Source organism: Eutrigla gurnardus (assembly GCF_963514095.1).
Source record: "Eutrigla gurnardus genome assembly, chromosome: 4".
NCBI classification, from domain to species: Eukaryota; Metazoa; Chordata; class Actinopteri; order Perciformes; family Triglidae; genus Eutrigla; species Eutrigla gurnardus.
This window is the reverse complement of record NC_139918.1, coordinates 30,941,931-30,966,445: the sequence shown is the minus strand read 5'-3', so window position 1 is coordinate 30,966,445 and position 24,515 is coordinate 30,941,931. Positions and strand designations below refer to the sequence as shown.

Here is a 24,515-nt window from a genome sequence, read left to right as displayed (position 1 = left end):
TGGGCAACAGAGCATGGAGGACAATTTGCAGCAGGAGAGAGAATTCTGGCTCTGCTATCTCACACACACACACACACACACACACACACACACACACACACACACACACACACGGCTCTATATTAAATCATGGCGTCGGGCACCTGGGTGACCCAGATGATCAGCTGAAGAAACAAAAAATAAATAAAAAATGACTGCACATGAGATGAAAAGTTTTGTGCCAGAGAGAAAATGATGAGTAAAGCTCTGCTGCTGAGGCGTGCACCCTGCTCTCCGGTTATATAACTTAAGTCCAGTCAAGTTAAATCTCACTGTCGGGGTCTCTGCCATCACAGATCAGTCAGTCTGATTAAGAGAGCTAAAAAAAACTAATTCACCACCAAAACAGCCGCTGAAATTCAATATATTCATATAGAAGAAGATGACCAATTGAAGATAAAGTGAGGAAATTGGCAGCATATTTGGGAAGGTAATATATAGATAAATAAACCCCCTCCATGTGCAGGGACATACCCAACCTCCATCCATCCACGCTGAGTGTTTTTATGTCCTAGTGCCGCCGCGTATCTCTCCTCTGCACACCTAAGCCTCCATTGTCAATATCAAACCCACTGCCACTTACATAAGCAGCCTCCTGCCATCCACCCTGCCAATGAGGTGCCAGGCTGTTTCCTCCTGTACAGGTAGTCGGGGCTTTGGACATGATCATCACCATGGAAACATGGAAATAAAGGCCAGTTGGTTTCGATGCAAGGATCTGGGGGGGCAGAGTGGGTGAGATCCAAAACCAACACCGTCTGATAGCGATACATTTCAAAATGTGCAACAGTGTGTTTGTGGACGTACATAAAAGTGTGACGCAGCAGAGCTCCACTAACGGTAACATTTAAGGTGGAAATCCTGTCTCAGTATAAAAGATGAAGAATGTTATTTTTCATGTTATTTCAGAGAACAACAGATTGAGATAACAAACAAATGAATTCTTGGCTTGGGAAACCGTACTCATGACGACTGTGCTGACTGACCGGCTGAGGATCATGCGATATGATCAAAAGCTCCGGAACTAAATAGACCTCAAGGCCTTTTTTATAGTTGCTGCTACGGTTTAGTTGATATCAAACTTAAACAAACTACCAAGTTCCACCGGCAGAAAACCATGGAAGGAAAGAAGATCCATCTGAAAAATCACAAACCGTTTTTTTCCTGCGAGTCTTAAAAATAGACAGTAATTAGATCTCAGTGGAGAATTAAAAATAAATGATTTCTACTTTATCAATGTGCCCCCCCCCTCCCCCCCCTCCAGTCACCAGCCTTCCTGTCTGTTTGCACGTCCAACTCTCTCTCCCCCCCCCCCCCCCCCCTTTCAGGTCTAAATTTAAGCGGCAGGGAGAGCGGGACCCGAGACTCGTCTCAGGTTTCCTCAACAAATCTAAAACACGCAGGGCGGCTTCTACTCGTATGTGATGCTGGCGGGTATCAAACACCGGCGTATCTCCAGGAGCAGCTTCTTCATGGAATCCAGAGCAGACAGACACGGGCCGGACACAAACCCAGCAAGGAGGGGAGACTCGGACTGACATATGAATAGATTTGATCACCTTGACTTTACATGCAGGCCAGTGCTGCTGTTGTGTACCGAGTCTAGACGCACCTGGCAGGCGAGTGAATCAGAGGCCGTTGAACGGGTTTGATGAATGGACAGAACAGTGAAGGACACTGGGGTGTAAAAGTGTTCTTTAAAAGATTAAAGTTTCCATCATGAACGGCACGAGAACAGAAGCCAACAGCTGTAAATTGTGACATTATGACAACCCGTTTGTCTAGAAGTCTGTTAGGTGAATAAATAACACCTTTTCTTTTGATTAGTCTCAAACATGATTGTTGTGTTAATGTCCGCAGGTCATCTTTGGGAAACTGCAAATGATCGCACATCCATCACATGGATTTGGATGGAGATTTAGCTGTTATTCGCTATCCTGGGAGAAAATAATAGAACCTTTTCAGGTTTTATTTGTGTTAAAATGTCCTTGGTGGTGCCTTGTCGAAATCCAGGATAAAATAAAACCACTATAATTATTCCTCAAGGATGTCTAAAAACCCAGAACACACACAAAAACCACACTAGCTAATTCTTACAAAGAAGGACGTTTTCCGTGGAGGAGTTTGACTTTCTGAGGTCGCTTACTTATAAATCTCAGGGTTAATGTATTCCTAACATTCAATATTAGACAGGAAGTCTTCATCATCCTTATTTGGTAACGTGGCCGTCGTGGGTTTGGTGTCCTCCAACATCTTTTTCTCCAGAGCGACATCTTCGGGGCTGAGCTGCTCTCCTTTAGTCATTACGTACACGAAGTATTGAAATCCTTCTCCATAACTGTACTTCTTAATGGACCAGTTGTACTCGGCGCGGGCGAAGAGGCGACGCCTGAAGATGGGCGAGGCGAAGGTTACGGACACGAAGCGTCCTCCGGGCTTCAAGCAGCGTCGGACCTGAAGGAGACAGGAAGAAGAAGCGTGTTAGACACCATTTTAATTCCTACCATCAACCCCAGCATGATGAATCATCTGAGTTAGTACCTTCTATCTTCGGCGAGGTCATTTATGTGCTTGAATATGAAAAGCTGACGATGCATCAGTGGGGAAGGTTTTAGGATTTTTAGACTGACTGTTGTTTGACGAACACACAGACAAATACCGCCGTGCGGTCTGACAACATGGTGTGACAGCACCAACCGTGAGGGGCCCCTCCATGTGAATAATTGTTGTTCTGGGATCTGTCAACACTCCAGTGTGGTGATCCTTCGTGTGAGGAATCACGTGTGCATCGGGACGCTTCAGAGGAGCAGACAGGAGAGCTCACGCTGAATGTGGAAATGAACACTCGATGCAGAGACACGTTCAGTTCGACTCGGGCGGGAGTTTCTCTGGAGACGGGAGTGTGTGTGGGAGTGAAGGGGCACAATCTGCAGCGAGCAGCAAACTTTTTGTGTTTCATATATCGAGCGGATGTAAACTAGGTCAACGTGTTGTACTGATGCAGCGCTGGGAAATGATCGCAGGAATACGAGAGATTTGATCGCCAGGCAAAAAGGTGAGATGTAATGACTTTCAGAAACTAAAGCCAGGGGAGTAGAGGCTAACGCTTCCAGACAAGCTACTTAAAGATCAGATCCCCGGTCATATTGTGCACAAACTTAACGATATATACTGAAAGAAAAAGCCATTCTTTTACTCAAAAGGAAACTTCATTAATCATCAACGCTACACAGACATCTATTATTCCAAAGGGTTCATTTAACAAAATATAAACATGTAAAAAATCATTCATTGACCCATGAGGCCCTTAAATGCATCACAGTAGATGGAGTTTAGTGAGAAGCTGCTGCTGGTTCCGGTGGACGGCTTTGAAGGCAGAAGAACGGTTGTTGAGCTCACGTGTGACTGTCATGCAGCCGGGACGGAGTAGTGGTGGTCTGAAGAGCTGTACAGACCACCACCCCCCCGTTTCCCAGGGTCTTCGGAGAGAGGAGTCGCTCTGCGATGAGCACGTGTATCCTGCTCTCCTCACATGATTCATCTCCAGCAGCAAGCAGCCCAAACATGAATTATTCATCCTCCGCTGTGACACTGAGGGAAAAGCGAGAGGAAGGGTGGAGGGGTCGTTGAATATGGGATGAAATTAGTAATATAATGCACAGCAGCGGGAGGGAGAAGGGTAGAAGGGTGATTTAGACAAGGAAGTGACAACGACATGGCAGGGAGCCAAAAAACTAAAGAACGGAGCAGATGACTTCGATTCTCATAACCTAGTAGCCTAAATGAGCTCTGGACCTTTTGTCTCTTCATATTGAACCATACAGCTAAAAGGTGTGCTAAATAACACAAATATGTTTTTCAATGTTAGAATTAAACCAACTATGAAAAAAACTGAATCTAAACATTACCGCTGGAGGCCTCCGGAGGCTTTGGTGAGTGAATAAACCGGAGTGGAAGTTAGCCACGTGCAGCATCCTGCATTCAGCCCTTCAACCATTATTCATGACACTGACATGTACGGCTGCACGCCGTGTACCTGCGCTGTGTAACTCCAGAGCCTTATGTCAGCGGCTGACCGAGGAGCGACGTCACTGCAACCCGATACGACACACAACCAAAGCGAGCAGCTCGGCTGTAAACGTGACCGCCTGGAAGTTCTGAACAAGCCCGTCGTCACACAGCACGGCTTTCTCAGGATCCATTAGTGACCAAGATTCTCGCACTCCGAGTGTGTGGTGAGTCATATTCATGCACACGCTGGATGTATAGAAGCACGCACACTACGACGGCGGCTCTGGCACGATGTAAACCATCCGCCCCCGCACACATCAGAGCGGTGGCATTACTATGACGAAGGATCAGAACGCTGGCAGCTCGGATAAACAAGCGTTTCACTGTCAGGGAAGAGAGCGAGCTGCAACAGGAATCAGAGTCTCTGGTCTGAATCAACAGGTGGAGGAGTTCCACCCAAACACTGGAGTAAGGAAACAGCTTCCCCCAAAACACAGAGTCACTTCTCAACATCCACTCTCCGTCCGACGTCTGTAAGCCGATCCTAAGTGGGCCACGGGGCTCCTCCGAGAGGACAGGAAACCACTCTGTTAGTGCCCATCTTCACACACACACACACACACACACACACACACACACACACACACACACACACACACACACACACACACACACACACACACACACACACACACACACACACACACACATTGCATCATGGCCTCTCCTGAATTATTCAGGTGGCAGAAGCTCGTCTGAGTGACCCGAACGGTCTCGAGTGCACCGCAACAAAGAGGTAACACGAGATCCGGAGAGTTCGGATCCCCGTGAGGAATCCCAGGTGATCCCACGGCCATTTGCAGACGTTTAACGATACTGTGAAATCAATCATTCCTTATGGATTATGAATGAGAGCGACACTATTGATCCTGGCTAACACTTTCCAAATATTTTGACACGTGGCAATCAACTCTTCAGTGTATTATTAGCAGAACGATGTTCAGCCTTTTTGTGAACATCCCACTGATAATTAGACCAAAACAGGCTTTGTATTGGGAGCAACCAAACTCAAGCACAAATCTTTTGGAAAATAAAATACGTGTCCTCAGATGTATCTCCATTCTCTCCTCTCCTAAAATACTGTACATGAAATAGCTGACACCCTTGTTGAGGACACTGGTGGACACCTCTTACTCTGTCATATCGCTCTGCAGGATTTTAGCAGCGTGTTACATAATCTGTATTTCATCTGAGATTGAAAAGGTCCAGATTTGTTGGGCTTTCTGATTCTCCGGCATCACGACTGATCCATTCATAATGGCACAGATGGTTCATGACCTGGGAAATGGTAGTAAGCTCATAGATGGTTAAATAAAACTGTAACCGTGAGATGAGGTTCAGAGCTAGAAAAGAAGAAGGTGGACTAGATTAGATTAGTTTTCTGAATTAATATAAAGGATTCTCCACTTTGTCATGTTTCTCCTTGATTTAAATGGAATTAAATATAATATATAAATGAATAAAAAATAAATAAATGTGGGGCAAGATGGACAGAAATTAAGTTGTTTATCCAATTATTTATTTTTATACATTTTTTTATAGACACAAAATACCGGGAAGCATTAAATGTCCTTCATCCAAAACACGGGAGAATACAAAAACACTTGCCCACTTAAAAAGTTATTATTGTTGTGTTATTTATTGTCCATTGTGAAGGGATGATGGAGGCGTCGGTGCGGGCGGTGACTCGTGGGCAGCGAGCAGAGGTGGATCCTGCATGTCAGGATGAGTGTGGGTGAGGCGGAGCTGATCAGTGGGGAGAGACAACAACAGGGTGCTATCTACGGTCAGCAGACTGGTCTCCTGTATACACAAACACACAGACACAACAAAGCACCAGTGCATGCACACAAACACACCACGCATGGCTAGGGGTCCGTGCACGTACAAACACAGGAGGAGGAGGAGGAGGAGGAGGAGGAGGAGGAGGAGCACTTTTTATTTAGGTCATATTTTCATATCATATTTTTCATATTTCATATCCTTCCCATCTCCTCTGAGGTGGTTTATTGGTCTCATGGAGCTCTGCGGACGCTCTTCCATCATTCCACCTGACCCGTAGCCTGCAGCCGGACATGTGGACGGCAAAAACGTGTCAACGTCTTCAGGAAACAGAGACACGAAGAGGGAGAGGGGGAGAGGAATGATGAGAAAAAAGGAGGGTTTGGAGTATATGGATGGAAGGGGGGGGGGGGGGGGGGGGGGGTGAAGTCTTAATGCCGTTCTCCAAACAAAACTGATCTGCTTTTCTGCTTGTCCCTTCAGGGGTGCAATGGCTTTGCTTCCTCCATCCCTCCTTTTCTCCTCTTCCTCCTCCTCCTCCTCCTCCTCCTCCTCCATCTCCTGCCTTCCAGAGCCAAATGTTCAGACGCTATAAGGCACCATCTGCCCTGAAGAAGCACGTATAAATGTGCCTGAGTGAGTGGGCCGATGCTGCACAAGCAAAGTGTCTTCCTGTTTTTAAAAAAGGAGAAAACTGAAAGAGAAAATAAAACACCTTCCAGAAAGAAAAGAGACGATGTGCTCCATATGCACAAGAGCAACGCATCATAATAAACATGCATAGTTGTGATCACACATACTAATTTATACAGACACATAATCCCACTGGAGGACTTACAGTACCTGGCACAGTGATGGATAACGGGGGGGAACGTGTTGGATTCCCCCCTCCATTCAACCCACCCACCTCTCCTCCCCCTGAATCTCCTCTCTGCTACCCCATCCTCCCCTCTCCTCACCCAGCTCACACCCCATCACCTCCACCCAACCACTGCACAGATAAATTATACATCAAAGACCTTCTCTCTCCCCTCCCTCAACATCCATCCTCGAGTTAACATCACAGAGGGAAAAAAAGCTGACATCGATTCAAAATGGAGATTTCTCTCGGCTCGATACCTTCCTCGCATGTTTGTTTCCGATAGAAAAATCAGGTTGCGTTGGACTACCGCAGGGAGACAACAACATCCCCGGCTTCAAGTAGGCGCATCCCTCCCTCTCTACGCCTCGCGTTGTCATGGAGACAAAAGTTTAGTGCTGGTCACGGTACCGTATGTAGGTCAGAGCGGGACACCTCTCAAAAGAAACAAAAAGGGAGTGGAACAGAAAGTTTGGATAACGAGCAGCACAGAAACACACATCAACATTTCACTGGGAAGTCTTTCCTCGGCAGCCTAATTAGTGCTTTGACTTTAGGTGAGGAGTTCAATAAAGATGAGGAATGACTGTTTCTTCTAAATGTGGGTCAGACTCCTTTTCAACCTGAAGAAAACTGAAATCTCTGCTTTGGTCATTTCCCTTCAATCGAGGGGAAACTCTGGTCTTCAGGCTGAGTTCACAGCGTGCCCACACAGCAACATGTGTCGAAGCGTGTGGCCGTGTGTGTCGTGTGTCCGTGGCGGTGCGTGGACCCGCGTCTAACCGATCGGCATCCTCGCATTCAGCCGACACATTCTCCCCTCACGGCCGAGCTAAAATTAAAACCTCCCTTTCTTCCCTTTTCATCAAAAAAATCACCGTCTCTGGCTTTTTTTATCTCATCCTTTCTTCTTTATCTCTCCCACTCCCTCTCACAGCCTCCTCACCCTTTTTCTGCCTTCCCTGTTCCACCGGGGACCAGCGAGAGGTTTGCTTTAATTACTGAACTACTTTTCACACCGCCGGAGAAAGACAGAGGCACACTTCAGACACCCACACCGCCCACTGTCATGCTCCCAGCATCCTCGCACTGCTGTGAATGTCTCTACTCCCAAACCTGTGTGTGTGTGTGTGTGTGTGTGTCACTGCTTTATAGCACTCATATGAAAGCAGCATTTTCACTGCAAAGAAATATGCTGAATTAATGAAACAATCTATGCTATTCTTGGCGCAGCGTGATGAAAAAATGATGCAGACTTTGTGAAACACTTTGTGCTGGATGGGAAGGCACAGAGTCAGTAAATGTGTAATTAATAAGCACATCTGCTTTTCAGTGGGGGGGGGGGGGGGGGGGGTTACAACAAAAAAAGAAGAAAATCCTAAAACTCAGAGGAATATGAGCCGCAGAGAAACTAGAGCAAAACGTGAGCGGCTGGTACAGTGACACGTTTGGCTTGGAAGCAGGAAGAGTAGAAGGAGGGAGGGTGTTTCCCTCTTTTTTGCTCCCTCTGTTTTCCTCCGTCTCCACATCTAAGGCTACTTTTTAAAACCCAGGACACTTATCAAGCCTTCGCTTGCACTTATATGTAATTATCCATTAAGTTCTTGTGGCTAGACTCGCATCAGCGGCGGCTGGGTAATTAGTTCACTGTAGCTATTCTCTCTTTAGCAACACTTTGCAGCTTCCAACTTACAGCTAATGTTTTCATACTTTATATGAATCATTTTTGATCCATAAACTGTCACTGCATGTTTAACCGCTTGGATGGAAGAAGTCAATCAATAGAGACGGACCTCGTGGATGGATGAAGAGCCAAAACAGAAAGACTGAGTAAAGCTTGGCGGCAGCTGGAGAGGAGAGGAAGACTCAGCGAGAGGAAAGGAGGCAGGAAGGGAAGCAAACTGGGCCAGCGAGTCTCTCGTGGGATGGGAAAGGTGGGCCGGGACAGCCGGGCGGAGGTTCCATCGGCACACTAACACAGTCCAGACCGTTCACTGGGCCAGTAGCACGGGGAAGCCACCGGAACCAGACCTGAACCACCTTCATACTTCCAGCAGCTCTGAGGAAGATATGTGGGAATGTTGTCACACTTTCTCTCTCTCTCTCTTTAAAGTAGGACACAACCCATTAAACATGAGGAGAAGTATCGGGGATTCATTATAGTATTGATTACCGTGGCAACGCAGCTTTCCTAGAGGGCTGTCACTTTGTATTTGAATATTTAAACTATCACCGACAGTATTTGATGGACATTCATTTGTTTGAATTCCTTAAGTGGAAAACAGGCATTTTAAACAGGAAGAGAAAGATCATCAAACGACCCTTTTAGCATTGCATTCAAATGATGTGCTTCTGTTTTCCATCCCTATTGTCTAATTACATGTTACAGTCATCATTCCTGGTCCAGAAGCCCAGAGACACACGTCTCACTGGAGGACTCAGACCTGCTACATGCCAGTTGTGCTGAATGACTGTAAAACTATCTACTGAGTGACTGTGAAGAGAATTAGAGGTAGAAAACTCTTCTGTACAGCACAGGACTGCTGCAGACGTAGGCGGGCCAGTTTCCATAACAACCCGACAAAAAAAAAAAAAAAAAAAAGAGAGAGAGAGAAAGAAAGATATTAAAAAAAACTAAACAACTTCAGCTAATTTATTCTTGAAGTTTGGGTGCAAGAAAGCAAGTCTGCTCGTGTACTTGTGCTCCTGAAACACATAACAGCCAACAGCAGCCTCGGCTGATTGTTCCAGAACCAAACCTCACTCAATCTGCTTTTCTGTTCAGGTCCTCCATTCAGAAGGCATGTGACATCAGCTGTTTGGGTTCCAGTGAATGATGCTCAATATATATTCAAAGGCTGCAAGCGTCCCATTGGTCAACACGGAGTCTGTCGTACAGCAGGAGAATGACAACAGTGTGTAATCCGTTCTCATTCAAGTATTAATATTTCAGAAGGTGCTTTTTGACACACTATGTATCCTCAAATACATGACAGGTGTTCCTCACGCTCAATGATTTTAAAAGCTTCTGCTGTTTTACTTCAAAACAGAAGAACTTGAGCTCGGTGACGGATTTCAACACGAGCTTCAAGAGTATTAATCGATCTCAATGCCGCATGAAAATGATTGGAAACACACACGATCTGTATCGTAACGGTATAAAAGATAAGCTGAGTCACAGCTTTGGTCCATTCAAGGGAAAAAAGTGTGAATTCAGCTGTTGGAATATACACATCCAGAATCAGACGATGTGTTTAAACGCTGGAAACGGCGAGCATTTCCTGCTCCGACGCGGCGCCGATGTGCAGTAAGACAGCGCTCTTGTCCTTTTTCCAGTTACACTGGCAGAATTATAAAGCAGCTTCTTGCCCTTCACACGGGAACCAGGCTGAGACTCATTAAGTACGAGATCATAAAACTCTTCTTCAACTGCGCTTCCACTGTCTAATTATACGGCGAGCGTTTGAGCCCTCGCAGCCAGAGCTGCAGACTCGGGGGGACGAGTGATGGGTTCGAGCCCAGCGTGGTGTGACTGTACAGTATGGGAGGGAGGGGCGGGAGGAGCCGGGTCCACATTAAAGAGGAGAGGAGGTCTTGAAGTAGAAGAAGAGATTATTTAGTTTGTCAAAGTGGACATCAGCTCAAAGCACACTGTCCTGTAGCAGCAGAAGAGGGCAGTAGCCAACAAATCCATTTAATAAGTAAAACAATTAAAGTGTACTCTCTGTCGACGAAGCTGTTAAATCAAGATGTACTTTCTCTGGGATCCGTCCAATGAGGGAGTCTGAACGGAGTCGGCCCCGAGGCTATCAGCATTCACTGGGAGGCTCCAGTCTGATGCCAAACCAGCAGTGCAGCCGCTGTTCAACCACACCTCATCGGTGTCATTAAGGAGGCCGGGGATCGTTATCAACGCGCTGCCAAGAAGAGGATGAATGGAGGCCAGCAGGCCGGAGTGGGAAGCCCATGCCGATGGAGCGGCTGGCTGTTGCAGCTCTGAAGGGTTTCCTACTTCCTGGTCGGACGACGCTCACACAAACACTCAGAGAGCAGCGGCCACTGGAGGAAGTCGGAGCGTCTGAAATGGGATTCAGTCACGGGCGATGGAGTCGTACACCAAATGGACTAGCCAGAGGAATTCTCAGATGTCTTTGCTGCAGCATCAGCACTGTTTATAAAAAAAAAGAAGACTAATAACGACTAAAAGACAAAACTAACACACGGAGTTCGATGCTTTAATGGCTTCCACAGCCGTCTGCAAGGTTAACCAATTAAAATGACTTCTCCATTCAAGTCAAGTGCTGCGTTGTAGCTGCTGGACTGCTGGGGGATGATCTCTCATCAAATCAACACTCAAACAAACTGGTGTGCAGATTAAAAAATCTATCTATAAATCTAATAAATCCATCCATCCATCCATCCATAAAGAGGGTGTGTGTTGTTTGGAGAATGAAAGCAAGAAACTGCAGCGATGTGACACATTTATTCAGCTTGCCACTTATAATTTAATACTAGCAAAGAGCTACCGACTGTTTGTTAACAATCAGTCAATAAAACATCTCACTGCTGGATTTTAAAACAAGAACAATGTGATATGAGTCACGTTTTATTTCTGAAGAGCTCCTCTGTGCTAAAGAGGATCAATATGATCATGTGTGTAATGTTATAATCCAGAAAATACTCATTGCAGTATGTGAAGATATAGTCTAGTGTAATGGAATGTATACACACATGCAAAGCCATTGAGGTTCTACCCAGCATCCTGCTGTCAGACAGCCTCGAGTACAGGCGACTGTGTGTTTCCACCGTTGCATGTTAGCTGGATTTCTATGGACAGTAATGACAAACAACATCAAGAGTACTTTCCCTGCAGCTAATCCCGAAGGGGACCGAACAAATCCCTTTGCATCTCGCCACCGGCATCAAAGCTGGAGAGAGTGAACGCTGCACATCAAAGCCTGAAACAACCAAAAATAAATAAATAATAATAATCAGCGGCAGCCTAAAAAATGCCTCGAAAAACTAAATCCACCTCATTCCTTTTCTTTTTTTAGCGTTTCTGGCCCATCCAGTGAGTAACCACAACAAACAATCAAACGCTCGCTGCTTTGTCCAACCTTAAAATGTCACATTCGATTCAACAGACACTCAACGGAGCCTCGTGCTAAGCACCGCTCAACGCTCGCTATTATTTCAGAGCTATTTTTGTGGCAGCGGCCGATCCTGCAGGCAGAATATGCAGCTCGTAGACGGCTGCAGCAACGTCTGAACACGTGCCTGGAATCGGGTCGGCTGGAGGGGGGGAGGGGGGGTCTCAAAGCACTGCTTAGACTGGGAAAAGAAAGATTCAACTTCCCTGATCAGTTCTGATCAGGTCTGGTTATGTTTTAAAGACTCATTTGTGCACATCGTGATTCTGCATGATGCATGAAAACAGTGTGGTAGTAGCAGGAGCTGATCCCACGTCAGCAGCAGGCACAACACGGTCGCTCCACATCACACCTTCTGTTTGTCTGCTTATACCTGTCACTCTCTTCCTTCACTCCCCCCCTGTGTCTCTCTCTCTCTCTCTCTGATCCAAGACTGGATGAGCAACTCGGGATTCAAGAGGCTGTGATTGTTTTGTGAAAATGCAACTTGGCCCCCGGCTGTTGTTTTTCATAATGAAGCACCGGAGCAGGACGTTCACGGTGCCGTTCCACGGCCGTGTTCTGTGCGTGTCGACGCAGGCCGAGCAGATCCAGCAGCCTGAAAGTGGAGCAACGTTACAGCTCTGAACATGAAAGGCAGCCAAACAAACACGTTACACGTGAGCAGCTCCGCTCTTTCTTCCCTCCTGTTTCTAAATTTGAAGCGACATAAAAGCCGAGTCCATTTTTATTTTTTTGTTGCCAATTTCTGTATAATTGCATCATTTGGCAAGTGGTACAGTTATTTCAAGCGCTTGGATCTGTGTGTGCACAACGCAGAGGCTCAGAGGGACTAACGTTGAAGACCTCATTGGACGGGGAAAGAAGGGATAAATATCATAGATTATATGTAGACACGTCTATATTCTGCCAGTGGGTCTGGGTTTACATTCAGATATCTGATGTTTCAGACGAATGTACGGTGAACACAATGCTTTTTATCATTTCAAACACCGAGGTTTGTTCAGCAGCCTTAACAAAAACCCAGAATACATGGAGGCTGATGAGATTCATTTAAAATGACAAACATTCTGTCAAAGTTTATTCAAACTGCACGAATGTAAAAATCTATAATTAACATAATGGATGTAAAATGCACATTTTCAAGGTTGAAATCAAACCCACAGTTTCCATCTGGATTTCGGTAAACAAGAAGGCGGACCAAAACAAACTTTCCCCCTTCTTTCCGAACACCTCTTTGCCTGGCGATGGCACGATGGGATGCAGTGCACTGTCACCTAGTTTCCATGGTAACCTGTTGCTATGGAAACAGGCCCTGGAACAGACACGGGAGTAGGGTGGTGGAGATTTTGTTGCCGGAGAGGCAGAGGGAGGTGAGGATAGTGAGTAGAGAGAGAGAGAGAGATAGAAAACAAAATGGATAGAAAGTAAAGTGGAGCTCGATTACAAGATTTAGCCAAACATCGACTCACTTCAGTCTCCAGAACTTTAAGGCACTTTCACCTACGTCCCCTGACCAGGGCCGACTGGTTCATTACTGGGATTTTTGGTGGGATTCAAACCTTGACCATGATGCCACATTAGAGGAAAGGAGGAAGCGGTCTCAATTACATGTGTCTCACTCGTCCGCTGGCCTTGTTCAGCAACATTACATAACCCGTATGATGGCTGATGGCTGGCAAGGAAGACAGGGAGTCACGCTGTTCCTCTACGGTTCCATTCTTCCTATCTTAGTGAGGACACGTTTTCATGAGACATGCAGGGCGAGGACGTTCTGAACTCTGCTCAATGGTTTATGAAGATCTTTAAGTGCTGGGGGGTCTGGGTGAGACCCAGTTCAGGTTCAGATGCTTTCTTTAAAAAAGTAGATGACAGGAGATCTAATAGAGAAATCTGAGGACCGTGACATGGTCGGATACTTGGAACGTCTCGACCCACAACTCCTAGGGAAAGACAAGCTACTCCGGTCCGTCAGAGAGAAGGAGACGTTGTAAAATGAACTTCAATGAATGAACATATGCCGTGGGATTCGCCATGATGTAATACAAAGCGGTAAAGTTCATCCACATCACGCCACATTTGGCAGATTCCAGAAATGACAGACGACCAACATCCCTTCCCGTCTCCATCACGCTCTCTCCTCTCTCCTCGGCTGAAGTTGGACTGAAGCCTGCTGGGTTGGTCTGTTTAACTACTGTCAAACAGCCTGGGAGCATGTTGTGTACGACTGGCAGGGAGCACCGGAGACTGACGGATACACACCGACACATTCAGATGCACACTTCTTCACTCGGACTCTCTACGGCTGCCACACCGACACGAGTGTGAGGAATGAAGACGAAAGCAAAGAACACTGACCGACTTTGACTTCCAGATGGAGCAGAACATCGGAACAGCAAACGTACCAAATGTCCCACAGATGAACAATTTAAGGGTTATTTTTTATTATAGTTCATGACGACATGTGGAGGTTATAAATGATGTCTTCTTACTGAACTATGCACTGTCGCTTTTATTATGTCTCATTGCAATTGCTGTGTTTCACAGTGATATGAGGGAGAAGGTATTAAACTCTAGGTTCCAGCAGACCTCAAGGCCCACAAAATCCATAACAAGGAGACATACGACCCACAACGACTCCCCGGAATGATCAGAAGAAAAAGTAACTTTTAGAGTTAATAAGGCCATAGGTCATTTAAAAGTGCAATTAAACCCTTAAAGTCCCAGTCGGCAACATGTTGTTGATCATATTCACTGAAGCCGACGCTACGCTCCGATAGAACAACATAAATCATCCGGTTTTAGAAAAAAAAGCGTGCCTCTACGTGCACGTAGAGCCTGTTGTTTGTTTTGCAAAAAATCGACAGCGCCCGGATCATCCTGTCCAATCAGCACGCAGGGCTGTGTTCGTGCACACACAGAGCCCCTCCCCCCTCGGGTCGTACCACTATCACAGGGGGGAGGCGGAGGGAAGTAGCAACAAGTTTCCAATTCCTCGTTAAAAACCCAAACGAGGAGGTCCAAAACAACCAAGGAAAAGAAAACACCGGTGGAAAAGAAGGAAAAAAAGAAAAGAGTCCACATCGGACCCGCGTTTCAAAGGTGGCGTGATCTAAGGGAGTTCAAAGGGCACGGAGTCGAGGGGGAGGAGCTCGGTGGTCGTGGGGGAGGAGCTCGGTGGTCGTGGGGGAGGAGCTTGGTGGTCGTGGGGGAGGAGCCTGAGAGTTTAAACATTCAAAATCTGACAGAGTGCCCTCCATCCGCCAGACTTGCAGACTGGGACTTTAACATCCAAGTGTGTGAAATGACAAATACAGTTGTGCAAAGCCTGCCAAAAAGCCCGCTGACAGCTGCTGTGTTGCAGACGCATCAGTCACCGTCACGTCGTCACGTTTTCTGCAGCACAGGAAGGTTGGGTTAAATAAATGTATAATTACGTGGCGGTTGTCAAGAAGGAGCTCAGTGTGACGCCACGCCGCCCGACAGAAAAAGAGACTTCAGTGCACAAAAAATGCAAAGAACAGCATCTACAAATGCAAAGCGGTGACACTGGAGGGCACGGGGTTACATCTGTGAGTGTGTGTGTGTGTGTGTGTGTGTGTGTGTGTGTGCTGCAACATGCATGATGTTTTTAGGTACGTCCATGCATGTGTGTGTTTGTGTCTTTAGCACTATAGTGGCCAGCTGTTCGGCAGTGGGATCCCTGCACATCTGGCAGCATGCACTGGCCTGGAGGAGAGAGGGATAGCATACTGCAGTGATGAAGGGATGGGAGGAAAACCAGGGAGGAGGAAGAGATCAGATTAAAGACAAAGGGTCGTGGCAGAAGGCTGGAAACATGATGGATTTAGCTTCATAAACTGGGATGAAAATAAACAGAGAGAAAATGAGTGTTTTAGAGAGAAAAGGAAATGGTTTCAAAACACTTATCCGCTCCAGTAGTCTTTTAATTTTCATTTTATTCCAGTGAAGAGAAATAACCCAGAATATATTCTCATTTAGGATGTGAAGTAAATGTGGAGGATCTTAAAGCTCTTAACCTCATTTAGAGGGTCGGGGTTAAGGATCAGAACACAAAAAAAGATATAAAAACTGTCCTTTTTGGTTAATAACATGATCATGTCTTCTTTCCATTACCAGTCCTGTCACATTTGTTGGTGCGCTCGTCCAGCAAATAACTTTTGAAATTGAATTTCTCCCAACAAAACAAGGAGATCTTTAAAGGGGCAGTCCAACATTTTAGACACGTTTCCCAGTTTGTTCAACATGAGGAGTACTCAGCCTGTGAAAACCATGATGTCGTCTGTGGAAGGATGTGTGTCTCACACATTTTAAACAACCTAACCTCAGTATAACACACTGGGGGCATGGAGTTTGATAGATCAAGTTGCATTGTGGGAAGTGCGTTATTCAGCCTTTTTCTACTCATATTAGGGATTGAAATCAGGATAAATTGGCCTCTGCTGCTTCAATTCTGACCAACGTTTTAAAATCTTCATCTGTTGAAATGATTCCTCTTTTATGTATGTAATTGTAACACCCTGTTATCCTGGAACACATGAACTATACTAAAGTATATCATTATCTGATACAATATTTAGTGCTGAGAGCCACCAGCCCATCATTGAATCACCAGATGTGCTCCGAATTTTTAATTTAGCTCCTTCAACTGAGAAAAACCACACACTTGTAACTGACAATATATGTAACACTAGGAACACTAACATAAAATCTTTAGGAAGTCATATGAAACCAGCGTGACATCTAATAACTCAGAGTTCAAAGTCTGCAGGAGCCTCCTCCAAGGTCTCTTCAAAGCCAGAACGGACTCCACAGCCGACAATTGGTGAGTAACCTGATCTGATTGTACCTGCAGGAGACGGGTCTATTTCTGGCGAGAGGGTCAAGCCTCAGGAGTCTCAAACGGCAGCAATCCCTCCCTGCTTCAGCCAATCCTGAGCAGCAAATAGCTGTTACCTTAGCTGTCTCCGCTGGTCCATTAGCGCAAAGATGAGGAGGTTATTTTTGGTCACTTGAGATGGATGCAGCATTATGTCGTATGGGTCTCTGGAGGAAAATCTGGAGTCTTCTGTGTGTGTCTGCCGTGGGAGCAGATAGAAGAGCACATGGATGAGCCACTGAGCCGGCAGCTGTCAGTGGATGTGGAAGGTTCGGGGAGAGAAAACGACCCGACTGCAGGCTTGATTGACTTTCTGTGTGGAGGAAGGCCATTTTCACAGTTGGTTGGGTCGTATCTATCCAGAAACACCTCACACACACGTGCCGACCCACAAACAGAGTCGCTCCCTCACACCTGCACAGATCTCTCTCTCATATCTCATATCACATAACGTACAGTTAGAGTGTGGTTCTATCGGAGGTACACATCCCTGTCATGAACATACCCTGCATATCTCTATGATTCCTTGATCTTTTAATGTGCCGTAGAAGACAGAATACATTCTCCACAGCAGAACAGACCCGACCTCCTCAACTCTCTTCCAATGGAGCGATAACACAAAGCATTCGGTGGAGCCTCGTCGTCCTCCCTCCCTCGTCTCTGACTACAAACGGCCTTAATGAGAGAAAAGTGTCCGTATCGATTCTCCCGCATTCTAACACGCTGTGATCGAAGAACTGAAGAGGAAAGATACGGACGGAGGCAGAGAGGGAGAGGAAGAAGCTTCCAGACTCTGCAGCCAAACCAGGGATGGTGCACTCCGTATAAATAATACAAAAAGTTCTGTCAGCCGCCCGGCTGTAAAACAGAAACAGAGATGTAAGTGGGAATGTGACTCATCTGTGCATGTTGACAGTATGTGTTAATAATGCTTATGCTCAGGAATTATGATGAAGGCATATGAATATAGAAGGGACAACCAACAGAAATGCCCTTCTTTAAAACTAACTGTCAACAGCAACTATGAGGCGCTGGACAAGTGGAACGGCTTAAAACAGTAACAGCGCCGCAATAATTAGCACCTTTGGGAAGAATATAATGTCAACACTAAAGTGCATGTGAGTGATGAAAAGTTTAACACCATCGTGAGGCTGAAGGCAGCACCGCTGGAAACGGGGAGGCTCTGTCCAAGTAGCAGCACCTCTAAAGCTCCACGATGAAAACATTCTCTCGTTTGTTTAATCTGAGTGTAAAAAAACACAGGTTGCCAGGCAACCAGTGGAGGTTACTGGCCACTGCCATACAGAGGAACTGAAAAAGAGTGCTGATGGGTTTATATATCGGTACGGAGAGAGACTGTCACACACACACACACACACACACACACACACACACACACACACACACACACACACACACACACACACACACACACACACACACTCCTGGGAGATCTGCGTGGTCTACTAACCTTCTTCGAGGGTGTGCACCATTTCACTTCACTGTGACAATGAATATGGATCCCCCCCCCTTTTTACTCCCTACCAGGTTGTGCGTATCTCCTGTCACCTGGATGAGCAAACAGTCAACTATCAGAAAGATAAAGTCGAAAGATAAAATGACTATAATATATCCTTGTAAAAAGGCTTTCTCTTTTCTCTGCTGAACTACAGTTTCTCCCTCATTATCCTCCATCTCTGTTCCTGTCCCTTGTCTCTAGTCTTCATCATCCCTCTCTCCTATATTCTTTTATTCCAATTAATGATCTTCCTCCTTCAGGCTTCCGTTGTTTCCATAGGAACAGCACTCTGTAGTCGATACTGGTCGTCTAGGCAACGGTGAGCTGGGAAGGAAATTCTGTGTGAATGCGCGTGCCCATGTCACATGTTTGCTTGATTTGGGTGCAGGTATGTCCTGCGTCCGTGTGACTGTCAGACTAACGGCATGTTTACGTGTTTAAAATAGATTTGATTTCACATCGTAGAGAAATAAAAGTTATTATTGACGAGCCTGCGCTGCTGTTTTCCTTCAACTCTCCCGGTGTGCTCCATGTTGTTGGTGTCTAATTCTCCTTCCTCCCTCAGTTTTGTACACATCTGTACCATTGTATTCTAAAGGGCAGCTCCTGTAGATTATAATCTGTCCTGTGTGCAGATTTCATTGTACAGTATGCATCGTGAAACAAGGGGGAAATTGGTCTGTTTCCCATAGTAATACTGCAGCATGTGTGTGTGTGTGTGCGTGTGTGTGTGTGTGTAAATGCATCAAGTATGTATTAATGCATGAGATGTGTGCATTAAAGCATGCAGTCACATTTAAGAGATCTATTATGACTCATGTTTAACCCGTTATAGGACATGCGGACAGTCTTGAGTGAGGTGTGTGTGTGTGTGTGTGTGTGTGTGTGTGTGTGTGTGTGTGTGTGTGTGTGTGTGTGTGTGTGTGTTAAAGGGAACAGAGGGATGGCGTCTGGCTCCGGGGATCAACCTTAACACTGGAATAACAAAAGTATCCACAGCTGGACCGACGGAAAATCTGATCAAAGGGAAGAAAGCAACTGAGAAAACTGTTTTATGATGACTTGCAACCGATATATTTAATGATCCTCAGACCACGAGTGCATCTGTGTTTGTCTCTCAAAGCCAATACATTCTTCATAACAAGAGGAAAAAGAACATTTCTTCAGCAAATGACATTTCTCACAGGCTGAACACAAGCAGCGGGCTGGTTTTACTAGTGACTTGAATTTTCAGCTTCTACTGGAACCAACATACTGCGATATTAATATACGCTAAATATGGCATATAATGAATACATATATGAAACAGTGCATGTGTTGTTTTGATGGTGGTGTGTGTGTGTGTGTGTGTCAGGCCATCTGCCAATGTGTGTGGTGAGTGTATGTATGGCCGAGCACGTGCAGAGAATCATTCCTGAGCTGTGTGAAAATCTGTGGAGAGCCGGGAGACCACACACACACACACACACACACACACACACACACACACACACACACACACACACACACACACACACACACACACACACACACACACACACACACACATATATGGACACATGTAGATGCAGATCTGTGATTATGCACACACACACAAGTGTGTGGAAGAAGCACCACAAGAAGCAAACATGCACTTGGAGGGGGAAAAAAGAAAGAAGAAAGCAATAAAAAAGATGCTCTGCAAGCACACACAAACACACTCACGTCTTTGATCCGTCCTCACTTCCTCACACACACGCAACCCCAGAATTGCAATCACCCACGCTCCCTCTTCCTCACGTGTGCTCCACTGCTCTACTTTCCTCCTGCTGGAGCTGGAGAGGACGGGGCTCATCGGGCCAGCACCCCGACGCACACAAACACACACCATAGGAGGTCTGCACACACACACACACACACACACACACACACACACACACACACACACACACACACACACACACACACACACACACACACACACACACACACACACACACACACACACACACACAGCAATAAACACGGACACCAGCAAAGCCTGCAGGTGTATAAAGCCATTAACTCTAACTATACAAACATGGTACATGCAGTTGCAGATGATGCACACATGACAGCATGTGTATGGGGATGTGTGTGGGAGTAGACGGCTCACGAGTCTTGCAGGGAAACAAACACACAAGCAGTGATGTCAAGAATATACTTCAGCTGGTGTGAGCATTCAAGTTAAATGAAGCACCGACTGCATCGCTGGAGGTAACAACTTCACCTTCCGGAGCTTTTATACACCTACAGATGATTGGATGAACATTCATCAACCTGCTTAGTCATACAAACACTCCACCAGGACTTGCCCGAGGACGATGAGATTTTAAAGTTGTCCACTTTGTGTCTTTTCATTGATTTTGTGGTTCAAACAGTAGCATCACCACGATGGTGGAGGTGGAACATATCATGCAGTTAACAGCTAAATATTAAACTAGCTCATTTTTAGCCGCCGATCCACCGGCCCCACAAGCCTGCACCTCAATGGCCTCACTTTCTGTTCCAGCATTCACAACGCTGTCTTCACATTGAACACATGTTTATGGCTGGCAACGGGAACACTCAGGAGTTCAGGATCAGAGGACAACCTTCAGCGTCACATGAACAGGATTTGGACACCGTGTCTTTGTTATTTATGCTGGAATATGAATTTGGTGGAAATAGAATGTCCTGAATCTATGTTAATAATGTCAGGCTGTTAGTTAAGTCGACAAATTGCACTTCATTTTCCCGTCTCTTATTTTTACTTCACCTTTACCCAGAACATGGGACGGGGTGAGAAAGGGACAGCGTGAAAAGTGAGAGACAATAAAGTGGATTGATATAATCCACTTTATCCGGGCACAAAAGGTTCAACCTGCAATGAAAACATGCCGACATATACACTTAGTTTTCAAGGTTATTTGAGCATTAAAAGAATATATTTCAAATACCGAAATTAAACTAGAGCTGCGTACGAGTGTGTGTGTGTGTTATGCATCTATGCGTGTCCTAATATGAATGTTCCCCCGGGGACGTCTTCCCGGCAGGCGTCCAAGCTTCCCGGTAATGGAGCAACGCTCCGCAGAAGGAGGCAGCAACAACCAATCAATGTCACTGAATGTTTTTCACTCTGCATTAAACCACCTCAGAGATGATGTCATGACACGGCCTCCCGACCATGATGGGTGGGTGGGTGTTCTGTGTTTTCCCATACATTAGCCCAGTGGAGGTGGGGAATCCTTGGGATTATGGAGCTGCGTGATTCCATCTCCTCGCACTCTAAAGCTTTGTAGCCATTTGTATAAAGTGTGCCTGAAACCACAAAACTCTTATGAATGAGCCGAGGACAAAACATCATTTCGCTCAGAGAAGACGGCGCGTGTCGTACAAGGATCAGAAACATCTGTGAATCTAATCACAACATATGTACAGTATCACTCTGACATGCAGACGGGAGGAGCCCGGCATCGAACCACCGATCTTCCAATTAGTAGACGACCTCCTGAGTCACAGGCGATCAATTGAAAAAGGTCCTAGAATACCAGCCGATTGCTGCCATTGTACTCTTATGGTGTAATTTATCATACACTTTATTTAAAAAGTGCCAGATTTAGGTATGTAGTCCAAGTGATAAATGCAAATAATGCTAATAAAGCAAACTGACTCTTCATTAATGACCGTAGTTACACAAGTTAAAGGTTTATTTGCATTGTGTGTTTTGGTGCAACTTCAACAGCAGCACAAATGACTTCAAGTCGGACTGAACCCTGAATTGATGGAGCAGAGCATGTGACCTTGAGCAGTCATTATCTTGTAGTGTGGAGGAGTCTGGTTTCTGGCCACCAAAGTGACACTTTGGGGCTAATAAACCCCTTAAATGTCCAAACAAACTAAAATAGTGTTCTAAATTAAAAAGTTCTAAAACGGCTCTAAAGTTTTCACAGCTATAATGACTCTATGCAGAATTACCAAACTTGCCAACGTGGCTAAAACTCTCGACCTCGAATTATCAACAATCTCCACTTCGGTGCCCTTGAGCAAAAAAAAAAAAAAAAAAACATGACACCAGGGACACTGATCTTCAGCTGACACTGCACTTTTAAAGGAAGCAAAAGAAAAAAGAGAAAATCTCCCCATACATCAATAAAGTATCACATTAACTTTATGTATTCTTTAAACGAGACAGAAACACATTTAAAGATGACTCCAAGGACTCGGTTTACCTCTTTAAACAGGACTAAAGGTTAGCAATTAAAAGTGTTAGTCTGAGATGATATCCAACGACAGAGTCGCCATAGCAACAGTAAGAGTGATTCACAGAGCATGTCACACTGTGAAATAAATTTCACACCTCAGTGCACCATGGCCTCTACTGTGAGAGTTTGTTTGGGTGTGTGTGTGTGTGTGTGTGTGTGTGTAAAATAAAGCTATTTGTTGGTACACCTATTGTGTGTATATATATATATATATATATATATATATATATATATATATATATATATCAATTTAAAAAAGTAAAAATACAACTATTTGTGATTGAAACCCTTTGTTTTGTTGATGACCTTTCTTAATATTCTGAGGATTTCATTTACCTGCTAGTATAATTTATGTATATTGTAATTCAACGTACAAAAATGTCTGGCCCTAATGTCGTAGAGAGAATCAACCGGAATAGGAATGTCTTAATTAAACATGTAAACTAAATATATATATATATACACACACACACACAGTACACCTGTCCACACACTTGATGTTCTTCTTATCTCAACATATTGTGTTGTTATGTTTGTTATCATGTAAAATAAGATCTTCTAATGATGAAGTGCTTGTCGATATATATATTTCTTTGCTTTTTTTCCAGCTCGACACGGTTTGCTTATGTTAGTGAACAGTCTCACAGCAGATTGGAGATTAGAGTGAGCTCCACTCGTTCCCCTCCCTTGCTCTGGTTCTCCCCCTCCTTCGCTACCTTCTTCCCATCGGTCTCACACTGACGCACCGCTCATTAGCTTTCTGTCAGTCTTAGTTTCTGTCTCCTTTTCCCTCCCTTCTTTTCCTCGTTCTCCTGTGCCGTCATGCGGTTTCTCTCCTCACACTCCTCTTTCTCCTTTCTCCTCCTCCTTGTGTGTGAAGACCATGATTCTTCAGGCATCTCCTCCCTTTTCAGCACTTTACTGCTTCTTCACTTTCCTCCTTGCCTTTCTTTCTCATCTGTCCCCTTTCTTTTTTCTCCATTTAGTAAGAATTAAGAATGGAGGTCTTTTTATCAACCCAGATTTCTGCAAACACACACCACACACCACACACACACACACACACACACACACACACACACACAGAAACTGGAATCGTGACTGCTTTTACCGTGAGCCACAGCGAGAGAGCAAAAATACCACCAACGCAGAGAGCTATCGACTTCTCTGCGATCACACGCTCGCCTCGGTTTCTGCACACACACAAAGATGCACAAAGACAACGTGAACAAAAAAACACACACATTACGTCTCCGCACGGCCGCGAGCGGCGGAGCAGGTGAGAGAAACAAAAGACAGTGGAAACGAGGAGGAAAACGGAGTGAGAGGAGGAGGTGTGAAGGGGAAGCAGGTGACGATGACTGAGAAGGCACTCCACTCTCTTACTGTAATTGCTCGGGAGCTTTTTTTTTTTTTGGCTTCACTTCTTTAGAAGTCAAATCCTCCCATCTGTCCCTCCGACACACTCGCTGATCCTTCTTTAATACTTCCTTCTGTCAGAGCAAAGCGCCCAGGACACTTCTGCTTTGTGCATTGTTAGTGTCAGATGCTATCTTTAAAAACTATATGCAGGCCGGTACACGCCTTTGTTTACTCCTCCAGTCCAGCTCGTCCCATGAAGCTTGCAGCATGAAGACCCGAGGTGATCCAAGGATCCTTTATTCTTCTGTCTGATTACATTTTCCAAACATGGTTCAGCCAGGGAACGCCTACGCTGCATCGAGGAAGGTTGTCATTATTTCTTTTTTAAACTAAAAGTTAATTCCAGCATGCAGTTTGGGCTGCAACGGACTACAGAGCACATCATCGCTAAGCTCTTAAATGTGGTATAAATTTGACAAATGAAGGCGAATGCTGTCGTTGCTAGCTCCTCGGCGCTGCAGGACCAGGCTCACCCTCGGGTGCTCACGCAAGAATGTAAGCAGATGTTCAC

At 45.4% G+C, this 24,515-nt stretch overlaps 1 protein-coding gene across 1 annotated transcript in view; it reads right to left on the bottom strand.

The window, feature by feature from the left end:
- Window positions 1-1,357: 1,357 nt before the first annotated feature.
- The window catches only part of ece2a (endothelin converting enzyme 2a), a 49,842-nt gene continuing 26,684 nt past the window's right edge, over window positions 1,358-24,515 (bottom strand). Inside the window, exon 4 of the mRNA XM_084007008.1 lies at window positions 1,358-2,493. Within this exon, the coding sequence (XP_083863134.1) occupies window positions 2,212-2,493 (282 nt within the window). The 3' untranslated portion in view covers window positions 1,358-2,211. The remainder of the gene's footprint in view (window positions 2,494-24,515) is intronic.